This window comes from Bufo bufo, chromosome 5 (genome assembly GCF_905171765.1).
Source record: "Bufo bufo chromosome 5, aBufBuf1.1, whole genome shotgun sequence".
NCBI classification, from domain to species: Eukaryota; Metazoa; Chordata; class Amphibia; order Anura; family Bufonidae; genus Bufo; species Bufo bufo.
The window spans coordinates 430,172,528-430,190,901 of NC_053393.1; the positions used below are offsets into that span (position 1 = coordinate 430,172,528).

Genomic DNA, 18,374 nt, shown 5'->3' on the forward strand with positions numbered 1-18,374 from the left:
AAACACCTGTGGATGTCAAGGAGCAGCAATCAAGCATAATAAGCACCAATTAGGCAGATTTAAAAGGACTGTGATAATCAGCTCCTTCTAGGCATTTACTGGTGTGTTTACAAACATGGTGAAGTCAAGTGAATGGTCAAGGAAGACAAGAGAAGAGGTGATTTCTCTTCACAGGAAGGGCAATGGCTATAAGAAGATTGCAAAGATGTTAAACATACCTAGAGACACCATAGGAAACATCATTCGCAAATTCAAGGCAAAGGGCACTGTTGAAACGCTACCTGGTCGTGGCAGAAAGAAGATGCTGACTTCAACTGCTGTGCACTACCTGAAGCGCAAAGTGGAGAAAAGTCCCCGTGTGACTGCTGAGGAACTGAAAAAAGATTTGTCAGATGTGGGTACTGAAGTTTCAGCTCAGACAATAAGGCGCACACTGCGTAATGAAGGCCTCCATGCCAGAACTCCCAGGCGCACCCCCTTGCTGTCTCCAAAGAATAAGAAGAGTCGACTGCAGTATGCCAAAAGTCATGTGGACAAACCACAAAAGTTTTGGGATAGTGTTCTGTGGACTGATGAAACAAAATTAGAACTGTTTGGGCCCATGGATCAACGCTATGTTTGGAGGAGGAAGAACAAGGCCTATGAAGAAAAGAACACCTTGCCTACTGTGAAGCATGGCGGGGGGTCAATCATGCTTTGGGGCTGTTTTGCTTCTACAGGTACAGGGAAGCTTCAGCGTGTGCAAGGTACCATGAATTCTCTTCAGTACCAGGAGATATTGGATGAAAATGTGATGCAGTCCGTCACAAACCTGAGGCTTGGGAGACGTTGGACCTTTCAACAGGACAATGATCCCAAGCATACCTCCAAGTCCACTAGAGCATGGTTGCAGATCAAAGGCTGGAACATTTTGAAGTGGCCATCGCAGTCACCAGACTTAAATCCGATTGAGAACCTCTGGTGGGACTTAAAGGGTTTCTATCACTTCGTTTTACATATTTAGCTGTCAGACACTAGCGATCCGCTAGTGTCTGCTCTAACAAACCATCCTAATATAATAGGTTTTGGGGCAGCCGTTTTGCTAAAAAAAGAACTTATATCGATATGCTAATGAGCCTCTAGGTGCTATGGGGGCGTCATTAGCACCTAGAGGCTCGGTCTACCTTCACAAACTGCCGCCGCCCAGCGTGTCCCTCCAGCCCGCCCATCTCCTCTAGAATGCGATCCTCCCTGTGAACGTATGTATTCGGCGCATGCGCAGTGAATGTCTGACCGCTTCCCTGCTCAGAAAGCTCCACTGCGCCTGCGCCGATGACGTCATAGTGCTCCGAGGAACAGGCGCAGTGGAGATGTCTGAGCAGGGAAGCGGTCAGACATTCACTGCGCATGCGCCGAATACATACGTTCACAGGGAGGATTGCATTCTGGAGGGACGCGCTGGGTGGTGGCATTTTGTGAAGGTAGACCGAGCCTCTAGGTGCTAATGACGCCCCCATAGCACCTAGAGGCTCATTAGCATATCTATATAAGTTCTTTTTTTAGCAAAACGGCTGCCCCAAATCCTATTATATTAGGATGGTTTGGTAGAGCAGACACTAGCGGATCGCTAGTGTCTGACAGCTAAATATGTGAAACGAAGTGATAGAAACCCTTTAAAGAAAGCAGTTGCAGCGCGCAAGCCTAAGAATGTGACTGAACTGGAGGCTTTTGCCCATGAAGAATGGGCGAAGATACCCGTAGATCGCTGCAAGACACTTGTGTCAAGCTATGTTTTACGTTTAAAAGCTGTTATAACTGAAAAAGGATGTTGTACTAAGTACTAAGATTGAATGTCACTTGGGGGTTGAATAAAACTGATAATGATGTGAGCACAGAAAATACATTTGTGGTTATTTCATTATAAATGTTATGTTATATTTGTCTGACTTACAAGTGCCTCTTTGGTTTAATTGTAAACAAGATGACTGAAATGATCAAAATCAATGTCAAACTGGCCAAAACACTCAATTTCAGTGGGGGTTGAATAATTTTGAACACAACTGTATCTTTAGAGAGGTTTCCATAAGGGTAACATTCCACCTTCTTTTGCTAGTGGCCGAGCAACATTCATGCCGTTTCTCTAGTGTGCGGGTCTTCTCCAAGTCCACCTCCCATCCATACATAACGCCAACTTCGTTTGTGATAGTGATGAGTTTAAGATAGAATATATAAAGGAGAGGGTACCTTTCTCTGGGGCTCTGTATTTACAGAGCCATTCCAATTCTATATATTTTATATTCCAATATTCTATATTCTATAGGGTGTGAGGCAGTGACAGGCCTCATGGTTGTTAGGGGAGATATATGGCAGGATTTGCTGTGTCTTTCCCACAATCACCAGGTCTGAAGCAAGACCAGGTGCAGTAATTAATGGGGATAAAGGAATCCTCAGAGTGAGAGGGGGTGGGGTCTTGCACACAGAAGGCTGGAGTGGTTCTGTATGGTCTGAGTTGGGAGGGCTGAGAGACCACTATCCCCCAAGAGACACTGGTGTAGGAGGCTGCTGGAGGTTGGCCTGGGAAAGCCGCATCTCATCACGGGTGTGAACTGTGTTACACAAGGTGAGGCAGGGACACATTATTAATGTATTAGTTAGAGCCTGGAAGGGCGAGTGTTTATTATTTTGTTGTTCTGCTTTAGCTGGTGTGCCACAATAAATGCACTGTTTGGACCTGAAACCTGGTGTCCTGAAGCCGTATCTGTGAGGATGATACCTTGAAAGAAAGTTACCTGTAACGATCGCATACACACACAGGGGGAGGGAAGTGACCACTATCGCTCCACCCTCACCCCTGGCCCTGCCTACTTGCCTCGCAAGTCCTAATGACAGTGGACAATTTAACGGCAATCCCTAGCTTGGAATAGGTGCAGGAAGGACAGACCAGACAAACAACAGAATGTGAACGGATCGAGTCAATACCAGGAGAGCAATGAAGTACAAATGGAGCAAGCAGAGAATAGTCAGGAGAAGCCAGGGTCATAAATACCAGTAGAGTCGTGAATTACCAAAGGAGTCAGGAGAGGATCTTCAGGAGGAAGCCGGGGTCAGAATACCAGGAGAGCAGCAAAGTACACAAGGAGCAGGCAGAGGATCGTCAGGAAATTAGCAGAAGGTAAGTAAGCCAGGTCAGACAAAATCACAGGTGGAACCTGAATAACAGGCAACCTGTGGCCAGCAGGCTGCCTGTTTAAATACTGACTAGCAGGGGTCATGTGACGTGGCAAGCGTCACATGACTCACCCTGCTGCAAATGGCTGAGCACCGAGTGCCCAGCTCGGTGCTCAGGCTTAATCTGGTTGCTGGGGGAACCGAGGCCGCCGGCCACGCTGAGGAGACATGCGCAGCCGGGTTCGTCCCGCCCCCCATCACCTAGGAGACGAGAACGCTGCACAGAGGCGGGGCGCCGTCGGCGCTGCAGAGAGTGAGCGCTTTGCCGGCGCCCCGTGACAGTACCTCTCTCCCAGAGATATCGTTATAGGTACTAAAAGCTTACTTTTTGTAATATCAGGGTGTACCTGGTCTTTAGGTTGCCTTGCCTTGGGAGATTTGACGGAGGGGATCTTCTTAGGACACTGGTTAATCCAATGGTCAGGATCTCCACAGTAAAAACAAACTCCACGTCTGCGGCGCTGATCCCCTCGGGTCATGCCGACCTGCATGGGTTCTTCAGAAGAGACCTCAGCTCCATTCCTGGGACAGACCTCAGGCTGGACCACCACCTGAGAAGAGAACTGTCGTTCCTGTCGTCTCTCTCTAACCCGTCGGTCGAGTCGAACAGCTAGGGTCATCGTCTCCTCTAGAGTCTCTGGAATCTGATAACTCCCTAGAAGGTCTTTCAGGTTATCAGACAGACCTGACCTGAACTCACCCTGCTGCAAATGGCTGAGCACCGAGTGCCCAGCTCGGTGCTCAGGCTTAATTTGGTTGCTGGAGGAACCGAGACCGCTGGCCGCACTGAGGAGACATGTGCGGCCCGGTCCGCTGGACGCGTCCTCACTCCTGCACAGAGGCGGGGCGCCGTCGGCACTGCGGAGAGTGAGTGCATCGTCGGTGCCCCGTGACAGTACCCCTCCCCTTATGCGGGGCCACCGGACCCAAGACTTCAGGCGATAGCTTCTCAAAATGTTCTGAATGGAATTTTCGAACCAGTCTAGGGGCATGAACCTCCCTAGCTGGTACCTAAGACGTTTCCTCGGGTCCATAGCCCTTCCAGTGGACCAGGTGCTGTAAAGAATTACGCAATCTCCTGACACCACATATTCCACATAATCATTAACAAGAACCGGCGGAGGCGCGGCTTGCGATGGTACAACAGGTTTAATATATTTTTTAAGCAGAGATTTGTGAAGCACATCATGAATGTGGAACGACTCGGGCAGTTCCAACCTAAACTATACCGGGTTAATCACCTCCGTAATTTTATACGGCCCTATAAAGCGAGGAGCAAATTTTCTAGAAGCTACCTTGAGCAAGAGATTCTTGGAGGACAACCACACCTTATCCCCAACCTGAAAGTTCACCCCCTTAGAACGTCTCCTATTGGCCTTGATTTTCTGAGTATTCTGAGCCTTCTCTAGGTTCGATTGAACCCGAGCCCAAACTGTGCACAGTTCAGAGGAGACCTTATCCGTCTCTGGGTTAGAGGAGGAGACGGATGACCCAGAATGAAAACGAGGATGGAAACCATAGTTACAAAAGAACAGGGAGACACCAGCAGAAGAATTAACATGGTTATTCAGAGCAAATTCGGCCAATGGAAGGTATTTAACCCATAATTGCTGGTTATCAGCAACATATGACCTAAGGAATTGTTCCACAGACTGATTGAGGCGTTCAGTCTGCCCATTACTCTCAGGGAGGTAGGCGGACGAAAAAGACAATGAAATCTGTCATTTATGACAGAAAGCCTTCCAAAGCTTGGACACAAACTGCACACCCCTGTCAGATACAATATTCTCTGGAATACCATGTAAACATACGATCCGCTTCACAAATATAGCCACAGGGCTTTAGCATTCGGGAGTTTAGACAGGGGAATAAAATGAACCATTTTGCTAAACCTATCGACCACTACCCAAACCACAGTCTTACCCTCCGCAGGCGGCAGGTCAGTGATAAAGTCCATCGAGATTAGGGACCAGGGTCTTTTGGGAATGGGTAGGGGTCGTAGGTCACCAGCAGAGCGAGTCCTAGGGGTTTTAGACCTAGCACAAACCTCGCAGGCCGACACATAGGACTTGACATGCCTAGTTAGAGTGGGCCACCAATATGATCTAGAAACCAGCTCCTAAGGCCTCTTTCACACTTGCGTTGTTGGGATCCGGCATGCACTTCCGTTGCCGGAGGTGCCTGCCGGATCCGTAACAACGCAAGTGTACTGAAAGCATTTGAAGACGGAACCGTCTTCCAAATGCTTTCAGTGTTACTATGGCACCCAGGACGCTATTAAAGTCCTGGTTGCCATAGTAGGAGCGGGGAGCGGGGGAGCGGTATACTTACAGTCCGTGCGGCTCCCCGGGCGCTCCAGAATGACGTCAGAGCGCCCCATGCGCATGGATGACGTGATCCATGTGATCACGTGATCCATGCGCTTGGGGCGCCCTGACGTCACTCTGGAGCGCCCGGGGAGCCGCACGGACTGTAAGTATGCTGCTCCCCTGCTCCCCGCTACACTTACCATGGCTGTCAGGACTTTAGCGTCCCGGTAGCCATGGTAACTATTCAGAAAAAGCTAAACGTCGGGTCCGGCAATGCGCCGAAACGACGTTTAGCTTAAGGCCGGATCCGGATCAATGCCTTTCAATGGGCATTGATCCCGGATCCGGCCTTGCGGCAAGTCTTCAGGATTTTTGGCCGGAGCAAAAAGCGCAGCATGCTGCGGTATTTTCTCCGGCCAAAAAACGTTCCGTACCGGAACTGAAGACATCCTGATGCATCCTGAACGGATTACTCTCCATTCAGAATGCATTAGGATAATCCTGATCAGTATTCTTCCGGCATAGAGTCCCGACGACGGAACTCTATGCCGGAAGACAATAACGCAAGTGTGAAAGAGCCCTTAGTGCCCTCAATACCAGGATGTCAACAAAAAGCTGAATCATGACACTCACCCAGCAGTCGGAGACGAAACTGTACAGGAACAAACAACTTATCTGTTGGGGTGGGTGCCGTGGCAGATGTTGTTCAGCCTTAATGAGAGCCGTGATATCCTGGGTCAAGGCTGCTACGAAGATATTAGCTAATAGAATGGGTTCAGGTGGTGCATCTGTAGGCTGAAACGCATGGAAGCTTCAGCCTTCACGTTTCTACTTCCTTCACGTTTCTACTTCCTGGCCTGAAAGTGATGAAGAAATCAAAATGTGTTAAAAACTATGCCCATCTGGCCTGACGGGGATTTCACCTCTTAGCAGACTCGAGAAACATTAGGTTCTTATGATCAGTGACAACAGTGACACAATGTTTTGCCCCCTCCAGAAAATGCCTCCACTCCTCAAACGCCCATTTATTGGCCAGCAATTCACGATTCCCTATGTCATAGTTTCTCTCGGTGGAGAAAATTTTCTGGAAAAGAAGTCACAAGGCCTCAGGTTAGTAAGGCTAGCGGGACCTTGTGAGAGGACCGCCCCTGCTCCGTCCTTGGACGCATCCACCTCCACAATAAAAGGTTTCTCCTGATCTGGCTGGATCAGAATGGGAGCGTTACTGATTGCCTTCTTTAGGGTTTCAAATCAAGTTAAGGCCTCAGTAGACCAATCCTCCAAATCTGCCCCTCTCTTAGTGAGGTTGGTCAACGGTTTAGCAATTACCGAAAAATTCTTTATGAATTTACTGTAGTAATTGGCAAACCCTAGGAAACGTTGTAAGGCCTTTAAGGATGATTGTCTTACCCATCCCTTAATCGCTAGTTCCTTACTAGGATCCATTTTGAAGGCGTGAGGAGTCAGAACATGACCTAGAAATAGTATCTCCTGCACCCCAAAGACACATTTCTCTTGTTAAGTGGATAACTGATTCTCCCTCAAAACCTCCAACACTTGTCTAACATGAAACACATGAGATTCGAAATCAGGGGAAAAAATCAAAATGTTGTCAAGGTAAACAATGACAAATTTACCCAAGAACTCCCTGAGAATATCGTTCATAAAGTTTTGGAACACAGCTGGGGCATTGCTGAGTCCAAAAGGCATAACCAGATATTCAAAGTGTCCAGCCGGAGTATTGAACGCTGTCTTCCATTCGTCTCCCTCCTTGATTCGGATTAAGTTATATGCCCCTTTCAGGTCAATCTTAGAAAACCAGGCCGCCCCTAGTACCTGGTTAAACAAATCAGGTATAAATGGGAGGGAGTATCTATTCCGGATAGTAATCTTATTTAATTTCCGGTAATCGATACAAGGTCTAAGACCACCATCCTTCTTCTTAACAAAGAAAAACCCTGCCCCCATCGGAGAGACAGAGGGTCTAATGTGCCCCTTAATGAGACTTTCTCTAATATAATCCTCCATGGCCTTGCGTTCAGGCTTAGAAAGGTTATAAATACGCCCCTTGGAAACCTGGCACCCTCTACTAATTCTATGACGCAATCATAAGGCCTATGGGGTGGTAGAGCCTCCGGGGTCGATGATGAGAACACATCTGTATATTCCTTAATGACTGCGGGTAATGGATTCTACTGAGACCCCAACCTGTACCACAGACAAGCACGAGTCACACTTAGGTCCCCATCTCACCAACTCCCCTTTGGTGCAATCTATAGTGGGGTTGTGTAATTGGAGCCAAGGCATCCCCAGTACCACCTTGACCGGTAAGTTATCCAGGACTAACAGGGAGCATTTCTCAGAGTGACACATCCCCACAGTTAAAGAAATCTCTGAGGTACATGACCTCACCGTACCACCCACCAGTGGAGTGGAGTCGATAGCCATGATGTGGATAGGCGTAGGTAGAACAAAAATTGGAATAACCAGTCTTATTGCATACACACAATCAATAAAGTCAATAAAGACCTTACCCGACCACTTGTTTACACCCTGAGATATCATTATAGGTACTAAAAGCTTACTTTTCATAATATCAGGGTGTACCTGGTCTTTAGTTTGCCTTGCCTTGGGAGATTTGACAGAGGGGATCTTTTTAGGTCACTGGTTAATCCAATGGTCAGGATCTCTGCAGTAAAAACAAACTCCACGTCTGTGGCGCTGATCCCCTCGGGTCATGCCAATCTGCACGGGTTCTTTGGAAGAGACCTCAGCTCCGTTCCTGGGACAGACCTCAGGCTGGACCACCACCTGAGAAGAGAACTGTCGTTCCTGTCGTCTCTCTCTAACCCGTCGGTCGAGTTGAACAGCTAGGGTCATCGTCTCCTCTAGGGTCTCTGGAATCTGATAACTCACTAGAAGGTCTTTCAGGTTATCAGGTCACAGACCTGACCTGAACTGACTCGTAAGGGCTGGTTCATTCCAACCCAAGGGAACACACCACCTTCTAAATTGGGTGCAATACTCCTCCGCGGGTTGATCGCCCTGAACCAGTGCCTTAAGAGCGGTCTCGGCTACCAGGGCCCTGTCCGGTTCATCATACAGTGTACCCAGGACCTGAAAAAAACCCTCTACAGATGCTAAACAACTGGCGTCAGCTGGTAAAGATAACGCCCACTCCTGGGAATCACCCTGTAATCGGGAAATGACAATGCCCAGGCGTTGACTCTCAGAGCCGGAGTACAAGTGGCGCAAACGGAGGCACTAGGAGTCGAAGAGCCTTGTCCTAACTCAAAGGAACTGAGTTTTTCCCCTAGCACCTGCACCATGTGCGTCATGTTTGAAACGTGATCTGGGTCACCAGAGGATTCATGATACAGTGGTTTGGTAGGGCCTGTTATTCTGTAACGATCTCCTACACACACAAACAGGGGGGAGGGAAGTGACCACTGCGCTCCACCCTCACCCCTGGCCCTGCCTACTTGCCTCGCAAGTCCTAATGACAGGGGACAACTGGATGGCAATCCCTAGCTTGGAATAAGTGCAGGGAGGACAGACCAGACAAACAATAGAACGTGAATGGACCGAGTCAATACCAGGAGAGCAATGAAGTACAAATGGAGCAAGCAGAGAGTAGTCAGGAGAAGCCGGGGTCATAAATACCAGGAGAGTCGTGAAGTACCAAAGGAGTCAGGAGAGGATCGTCAGGAGGAAGCCGGGGTCAGAATACCAGGAGAGCAGCAAAGTACACAAGGAGCAGGCAGAGGATCGTCAGGAAATCAGCAGAAAGTAAGTAAGCCAGGTCAATCAAAATCACAGGTGGAACCTAAATAACAGGCAACCTGTGGCCAGCAGGCTGCCTGTTTAAATACTGACTAGCAGGGGTCATGTGACGTGCCCAGCATCACATGACTCACCCTGCTGCAAAAGGCTGAGCACCGAGTGTCCAGCTCGATGCTCAGGCTTAATCTGGTTGCTGGGGGAACCGAGGCCTCCGGCCGCGCTGAGACACTGCACACGTCCTCGCTCCTGCACAGAGGCGGGGCGCCGTCGGCGCTGCTGAGAGTGACTGCATCGCCGGCGCCCCGTGACATTACCCCTCACAAGGGCTATTTATTGGGATGTCAAGAAGTGGAAAATTTGTTGGAGGTGAGAGAGTGAAAATATGCTCTGGACATGAGTTTGGATTGAAGTAAGAACTCACCAACATGGCATGGCATGTTTCCACCAAACAAAAGAAGTTGGTGACAACCCAAAATCTAAATATAGGCATTAGAGGCGAGATTGGGCTTTGAACTTTGTGTTTAAAATGAATTTTCTGCCATAGCTGCAACTCCTAAAGACATATCAGGACACCAAATAAAATCTAACAGGGACACTGCTGTCAATAGGTCATAACCAAGTAGAACCAACTGCGGGGGATTAGGGACTGCATGGAAGGACACTAATTGAGAGAGCCGAGCTGCTGGGTGACATTTATACAAATGAGCTACTGAAACATTGTCAGATTTTTAAGTGCTTTTTAAAATAAAAATTGTCAAAAAATTATTCCTGTTTGGGGGCAGATGCCTGTCATTTTGTATAGACACATAGTGGTACCGGAAGAATCTGGGTTTTTTAACAAGCAGTCCAAAAATTATCCCTTTTTTGGAAGTAGCAACAACTTTGGTGTTATGTTAAAGAAAATATATATATTCTCCACCAATCGGCTGCTATGACTACATGTGCCAGAAACTGTGTACCATGGAACATGATGGACAACAGAGGAGATGTGCAGCTGTGTAGGTCTAGTAGTAGTTGCAGCAGGGGTAGTAGTAGCTGCAGGAGCAGCACAGTATGGATTCTGGTGGACTGAGCAGGAGATGTGTAGCTGTGTAGTTCTAGTAATAGCAGCAGCGGCAGTACAGCATGGAACATAATGCACAATGCTGAAGACATGTGACTGTGCAGCAGTACAGCATGTAACATGATGGATAAGCAAGGAAATGTGCAGCTGTATAGGACTAGTTGCAATGGCACCAGGGGCAGGAGTAGTTGTAACAGCAGCTGTACAGTATGGACTATGATGGACAAGGCAGTAGATGTACAGCTGTCTGGGTTAGTACTGTAGCATTGGCAGGAGGGGTTGTAACAGCTGCAGTAGCAATGGCAGCAGCAGTACTGTGAGATTTGAGGCTGCATAGGGGGAGTAGTAGCAGCATCATATGCAGTACAGCATGGAACATGATGGACAACATAGGACATATGTGGCTGTATTAGGCTAGTAGTAGCAGCAGTACAGTATGGAACATGCTGGACAAGTCAGAATATATATGGCTGTATAGGGCTAGTAGTAGTGGCAGCAGAGGCAGAAGTAGCTGCAGTGGCATCAGCAGCAGTACAGTATGGAACATGCTGGACAAGATGGGAAATGTGCAGCTGTGTAAGGCTATAGCAGCAGGGGTAATAGTAGTAGTGGCAGCAGTATAGTATGGAACATGCTGGACAAGACGGGGGATGTGCAGCTGTGTAGGGGCAGTAGCCATGGCAGCAGAGGTATGAGTAGCTACAGTAACAGCAACAGTATAGTATAAAACATGAGGGGTAGATGTGCAGCTATGCAAATGTAATATAACTATTGTACAATGGTACAAATTATATCAATGTAAGCAAAATAATTCTGCCTAATATATTTAGAGTTTGCTTAAAGGAAAGCCAAACATAAAATACAGCAATTAGTTTTGAACAATGATTATTTGTTCATGGACTCTGTGAACACATCTTTAGACCTACTTTTATGGAAATATGTCTAAAAATAGTAGTCTTGGCAAAGTAACTAAGCATAGAGCAAAAATCTTAAGATGGATTTGTCTAAATATAAGACTTTTGAATATGCCGCTGTTATGGCTCAGTATATAACAATGTTAAACATCTTGTGAATAGACAAAGAAAAAAGCTCTTGGGCAAGTAAGTTCCCATGTCCTTTCACTACTTCTAGTTCAAGTGAGTTCAGTAGAACTGTTCTCGAATTCCTATTTAGATACAAGGACAAAAACAACCCTGGTCATTTAGCTCGGCGGTTTAAGAAGTTCAAGTAATTCATAGTTTACAGAATGTCACTATTTTTAGTAAATAGGCTATTTACAACCAAAAATAAGTAGCTTTGTGGGTAAGAAATGCCCCAGATTTAGGGTGAACTTTAGGAGGGAAGACTGAAATGCTGCATGATTCACACCTTAATTACTGGTATGCATAAATAATAAACAATTCTTATGCTCATTTATAACTGAGATTATTTTCTGTGGTGAGAATATTATTGCCAAAAAAAAACATTCATAATGCTAACATAGGATTTTACCAATAATTTTGTAGTGTGGACTGAATATATAGGTGAACTTGCTAATTGGAATTCTGGAAAAGCTGAGTGGTTATCTATTTGGGACATTGAAAAGTTGTAACCCAGTCTACAAGAAACAGAAACTGCTAAGACAGAATTGTACATTCAACTCAAAATAAGAGGACAAAGCAAGGACCTGTGTGATCCAGGAACATTCTTTTAAAGATGGAAAGTATAGTTGGGTGAGAGGTGAAAATCCATCCGTAGGACTGTAGCTTTATATATCATTATTTCGTCCATAATAAAGTTGAATATTTTAAATGACTGAAAATATTAATGTATTAAAATCATAATATGATTACATATCATTCAACTATTTCCATTATAATTTACTATACAAAAAGTACATAATTCTTTTAGAATTGCTATTTTATGAAAAGTTAGAGATAACTTTGTGTTAAACAAGTTTCCAACTAAGAATGCTTTTGTACCTAGGCAAGCAGTGCACTTGAACTTGAAGATCTTGAACTGGTTCATCTCCTTAATTAGGAAACAACAAATTAATTCATACTACCCTGATATAAGAATTCACTAATTTCAAACCTGTTCCATGCCCTTCCCACCCAACTCGTACCCAATGATATTTAAGGCTACTGTTTGACTTTTTGTAGTGCCATTCCATATAAAAGACATTTCAGACCAATCCATTCCACTTTCACACACTCTTTATAGTTGACTTGAACATCTAGGAGACATCTACATAACTTGATTGCTGAGAAAGGCGCACACACACTATAAGAATTAAATATAAAGCACCTGCCATGAAGACTCTCTCATTAGTATTGTCACCTTGCATTGTTCAGAGTTTTATACATAAAGTACACTTTCACACACAGTCTGAAAGCATTGCCTTTACAAAGGGAAGACCATTACCGTTCTCCTGTCTCCCAGGTCCTGTTGATTTGCCTGGTATTGGAAGTCTCTTAAATGTCATTTGGAATGGAGGACTACAAAATCAACATGAAATTATGGTATGTTTATTATAGAATGTACATGATAAGTATGATTAGGTTTGTTATAGTCTTAAATTGTTTCTGTTTTGATGCTTTGGAATTTTTTAAAATTTTCCCCCCTCCTAATTCAGTGCAAATATCATCAAAAATTTGGAGGGATTTTTAAGATGAATCTTGGATTTTTCAAGTCAGTACAAATTGGAGACCCAGCTCTCTTGGAATCATTTCTGAGACATGAATGCATTCATCCCAAAAGAATGGAGATCAAACCATGGAAAATGTATAGAGAATATAGAGAAGAAGCTTATGGTCTACTGACACTGTGAGTGCACAATATATGATGTATTATTTACCAACAACAAATCAATAAAATGTAAAAAAAAAGTTTGATATATTCTGCTTCCTTTTTTTAACCCTACTTGCCTTTACAGATACTTTAATAATAAGATATCTAGAACCTCTAATTCAGTAACAGCAATTCTTTTTTCTTCATGGTAAAAGATTTATTATCATTCAGCAACATTATATATGGAACAAACTATTTTGACTTTCTTGGCAAAGCTCAGTCTAAATCACATTATGCTGTACAAGTGTTTTATGTTTTACAGTTACCACAGGCATAATTATGTATGTTTTCTGATATTTGTAATATTAGATTAGCCATTTCAAAAGGACATACTTCAGACAGTTTTTTCAATAAAATTTTCTTTGAATGTACAAAACAACAATTAGTTTTACACAATTGGGCAGATTTACTAATCCTGTCTAATATTTAGACTAAACTTAATTTAGACTAGACTAATTTAGATTAGACTAAAGTGACTTTTTTGGAGTGTCTCCTGTTTTTAAACCATTTTTTGCAACAAATTGACCAAATGTCGCATTAATTGCCATGTAGTTTTTCAGACTAAAATATGTTATTTATTATAAAGTTGCCATCAGTTCCTACTCTACCAGGGGACTGGAGTGACTTATGATTTTTATTGCAACTTTTGAAAAATTCCATGTGATAAATGTGGCAAAAAAATTAGCTTTGCCCACTGTCAAAAGAGCCCAAATTACCAAATTACCAAATTTTTCAGTGCAACACCTTTCATAAACTAAAAATTTTAGCCAATTTGCATCAACATTTTGGCACAGTTGTAGCTCACAATGGCACATCTTAAGCCAAGCCCTTTCTTACTAAGTCCCACCCCTGCTTTCCAGCTATGCTATGACTTCATTACTGAGTGAGGCATAAACAGTTTCTAAACACATAATAGATGTGGTGCAAAGCATGTCCAAAAGTTGTTGTTTTTTGTGAATTTAGCTTTGTAAATTTCCAACAATTTATAGTGAGTGTTTTATTCTTCTGCAGAACCACTACAGGAGAACTAAAGCACAACACTTGCCATTGAAATTAAAGAGTTGTGTATAAAATACATTGATTTTATTGGTTGCTCTTGTAGCCTCTCTTCTTTTTGATTAATTGATAAGAGTCTTAAATTGGGACTAGAGATGAATGAATCAGTTCTACACAATTTGAATTTATCCCAAATTTTTTGAAAAAAATATTCAAATTTCTGTGAATTATTTTGATTAGTCCCGCATGAATTGCTCAAAATGGTGGCCACTATTTTTTAGATCAGAAGACCGAGAAGAAAGCATCTGCTGCCAAAAAAGGATAATTTTTGATTTTTTTTTTAATTTATAAGAGAAAAATCAGACAGTGCAGTGTCCTTTTTCAAACAGGCTGTTTATTATACCAGCTCCCATCTTTTTATCTATAGCCATATAAGTCTCTATCATATTGATTAAGTTAATGAGGTTGACAGGGATTGGGTAAAGCCATAGCAGGCCCCAGAGTGTGATGCATTACTTTTCAGGGCAATCCGGGCCCTGACTGCTGATTTGACTAAATCAGTTCCAAAATGAATTTAAGGAATTTTTCAGCTCTAATAGGGACCTCTCTCTGTTAACAAAGAATTTAGTAAGGTCATGCCAGAGGTTTTCTGGAGCCACTCAAACCCCTCCTCATTTTGGTGCAGTATGAAGGAGTGGAATGGAACTCTAGTCTAAGGATTGTGGGGTTCCCAGCGGTAATTCCCACGGTGTTCTTAAATTTATAAATACATGTTTTTTACATTTTACATTTTTCTGTTCATAGGGAAGGTGAACAGTGGTTGAACATGAGAAGAATAGCACAAGCAAAGTTGATGAAAATCAAAGAAGTAGCAAGGATGGATGTGCAAATTAATGAGGTGATTTTCCTGCCTTTAAAATAAAAAAGTCAGACATAACTGTGAAATATATAGTAATATATATACATAGTCATTACATTGTTTAATATTCACTGTAAATTCAATCTTACTGAGTACAGAACCATCCCTTCTAGCATTGGTGGGGTTACAAATTTTCACTTTCCTAAGACTTTTTTTTTTTACATTTTAATATCTTATTCCTGATGCTATTTATCAGCATGTGGATTTACAGGTGTCCTGTGTGAACAATTTCTTCTGGATTTTCCTTTGTACAACATTTCTCCCACTGTAGTCAATAGTTCAGTGTAGAGCAGTGATGCCCAACCTACGGCCCGCAGGCCAAATGCGGCCAGCGAAGCCGTGTCATGCGGCCCGCGCAGTAACAGGACCTTATCAGCGCAGGGCGCGATGCTGCCTGTGCCTGCAATCTCCCCGCCCAGCGCCGCCTCCTAGCAAATTTATTCACTACACTTGCCTCTGTGAAATTGAAGAGAAGCGCCGTAATCTCGCACAGGTGCACTGGCAGAGGCATCGAAGTGGCATGCACCGTCTTCCTGGCCTCTGCCAGTGCGCCTGTGCGAGATTACGGCGCTTCTCTTCAATTTCACAGAGGCAAGTGCAGTGAATAAATTAGCTAGGAGGCGGCTCTCGGTGGGGAGGAGATCTGTGGCTGACACTGAGGGGGGATATCTGTGGCTGACACTGAGGGGGGATATCTGTGGCTGACACTGAGGGGGGATATCTGTGGCTGACACTGAGGGGGGATATCTGTGGCTGACACTGAGGGGGGATATCTGTGGCTGACACCGAGGGGGGATATCTGTGGCTGACACCGAGGGGGGGATATCTGTGGCTGACACCGAGGGGGGATATCTGTGGCTGACACTGAGGGGGGATATCTGTGGCTGACACTGAGGGGGGATATCTGTGGCTGACACCGAGGGGGGATATCTGTGGCTGACACCGAGGGGGGATATCTGTGGCTGACACCGAGGGGGGATATCTGTGGCTGACACCGAGGGGGGATATCTGTGGCTGACACTGAGGGGGGATATCTGTGGCTGACAGGAGGATCTAGGGAGGGGTGTGGGGATGTTGGGGTGGGAGGTCCTGGAGGGGTGTTTGGGTGGGAGCTCTGGAAGGGGTGGGAGGTCCGATAGGTATGTGGGGGTGGGAGATCTGGGAGGGTGGGGGGCCCATAAAAATTTGTGCTATGGGGCCCAGTCATTTCTAGCTACGCCCCTGATTGGTAAGATTGGGCGGGCACTGGAGCGATAGAGCACCCTGCTGTAGGAGAAGCCGGCGGGAGATGAAAGGAGGAGGGGCCAGCTCCTGGTGGTGTCGGGCACACAGCGCAAGCATGGCAGTGGAGGATCTGACTGAAGACTAAAGACCAGACATCAAGGTAGACCTGCAGAAGAATGTGACAGCGCAGTATGTGATGTATACATGTGTGTAATGTATGTAGTGCAGTGTGTGATCACATACTGCACTACATACATTACACACATGTATACATCACATGCCTCTCACAGTAATAATGCCAAGATATGTGCCCTCTTCACAGACGTCATGCTCACACATGCCCCCCTCACAGTAGTTATGCCCAGATATGTGACCCCTCACAGTAATAATGCCAAGATATGTGCCCTCTTCACAGACATAATGCTCACACATGCCCCCTCACAGTAGTTATGCCCAGATATGTGCCCCCTCACAGTAGTTATGCCCAGATATGTGCCCTCTTCACAGTAATTATGCCCTGATATGTGCCCTCCTCACAGTAGTTATACCCTGATATGTGCCCCCTCACAGTAGTTATGCCCAGATATGTGCCCCCTCACAGAAGTTATGCCAGATATGTGCCCTCTTCACAGTAGTAATGCTCACTCGTGCCCCCTCACAGTAGTTATGCCCTGATATGTGCCCTCTTCACAGTAGTTATGCCCTGATATGTGCCCTCCTCACAGTAGTTATGCCCTGATATGTGCCCTCTTCACAGTAGTTATGCCCTGATATGTGCCCTCCTCACAGTAGTTATGCCCTGATATGTGCCCTCCTCACAGTAGTTATACCCTGATATGTGCCCCCTCACAGTAGTTATGCCCAGATATGTGCCCCCTCACAGTAGTTATGCCAGATATGTGCCCTCTTCACAGTAGTAATGCTCACTTGTGCCCCCTCACAGTAGTTATGCCCTGATATGTGCCCTCTTCACAGTAGTTATGCCCTGATATGTGCCCTCCTCACAGTAGTTATACCCTGATGTGCCCCCTCACAGTAGTTATGCCCAGATATGTGCCCTCATCACAGAAGTAATGCTCACACGTGCCCCCTCACAGCGTTTGCATTTCTTTCTGGCAAAGCTACCTGGTTCCGGCCCGCAAAATTTATACCAAGTCTAGTGCGGCCCTCAGACGAAAAATTGTTGGGCACCACTGGTGTAGAGCATACATTTTGCACCATAATCTCTAGTTGCATCTATGTCTACTGTATATCTTTACTGACCTTAACCCTTTTCTAACATGTGACGTAATAGTATGTCACATGTTGATTCTTTAAAGATGGCATACATCAAACACCCGCGGCTAATGTCCCCGACTGGCAGTAAAGGTGATCGCGGACATTTAACCTCTCAGCTGGTGGTCAAACCTGACTACTGCATCTGAGTGCCTGTATTACTGGAAGTGCGCTCTTCCAGTAATGCTCCGCCTCCCCCGTGTGGCGATCGGAGGAGCTGGAGCTTGTGTGTAGAAGGCAGATGCACAGTGTTTCCTATGGAGTCCCTGCCTGTAGCAGGGAACCGCCATAGACTTCAATAGGCAGGCGAATTTTAAAACCCACAGGGACTCTTTCTGGCCACAATAGTGATGGAAAAGTTGTTTCAAGGGGACTAACACCTGGACTGTGGCATGCCGGAGGGGAATCCATGGCAAAACTCCCACGGAAAATTACGTAGTTGACGCAGAGTGTGGTAAGTTGAATTCGCAATGCGATTAATATAACCTGCATTAATCGCATTGCGAATTCAACTTAGAGCTAAGTTCCTAATGGTTGTATTGCTAGAATTGACGAATATAACGAATATAGCACTATATTCTCAATCTTCGTTATATTCTAGCAATACAACCATTAGGTACCCAGCTCTAAGTTGAATTCGCAATGCGATTAATATAACCTGTATTAGGCTGAGTTCACACGAGCGTGTCCGGATAAGGTCCGGATGCGTTGCGGCAAACCCGTGGGAGTAGGTACCCAATTGCAGTCAGTTTTGACTGCGATTGTGTTC

General features: G+C 45.2%; 1 protein-coding gene across 1 annotated transcript in view; it reads left to right on the forward strand.

Annotated features, from left to right (window-relative positions):
- Positions 1–12,736: 12,736 nt before the first annotated feature.
- LOC121001334 (1,25-dihydroxyvitamin D(3) 24-hydroxylase, mitochondrial-like) overlaps positions 12,737–18,374 on the forward strand; it is a 34,064-nt gene continuing 28,426 nt past the window's right edge. The window contains exons 1-3 of the mRNA XM_040432366.1: positions 12,737–12,863; positions 12,977–13,167; positions 14,992–15,085. Of these exons, the coding sequence (XP_040288300.1) occupies positions 12,861–12,863; positions 12,977–13,167; positions 14,992–15,085 (288 nt within the window). The 5' untranslated portion in view covers positions 12,737–12,860. The remainder of the gene's footprint in view (positions 12,864–12,976; positions 13,168–14,991; positions 15,086–18,374) is intronic.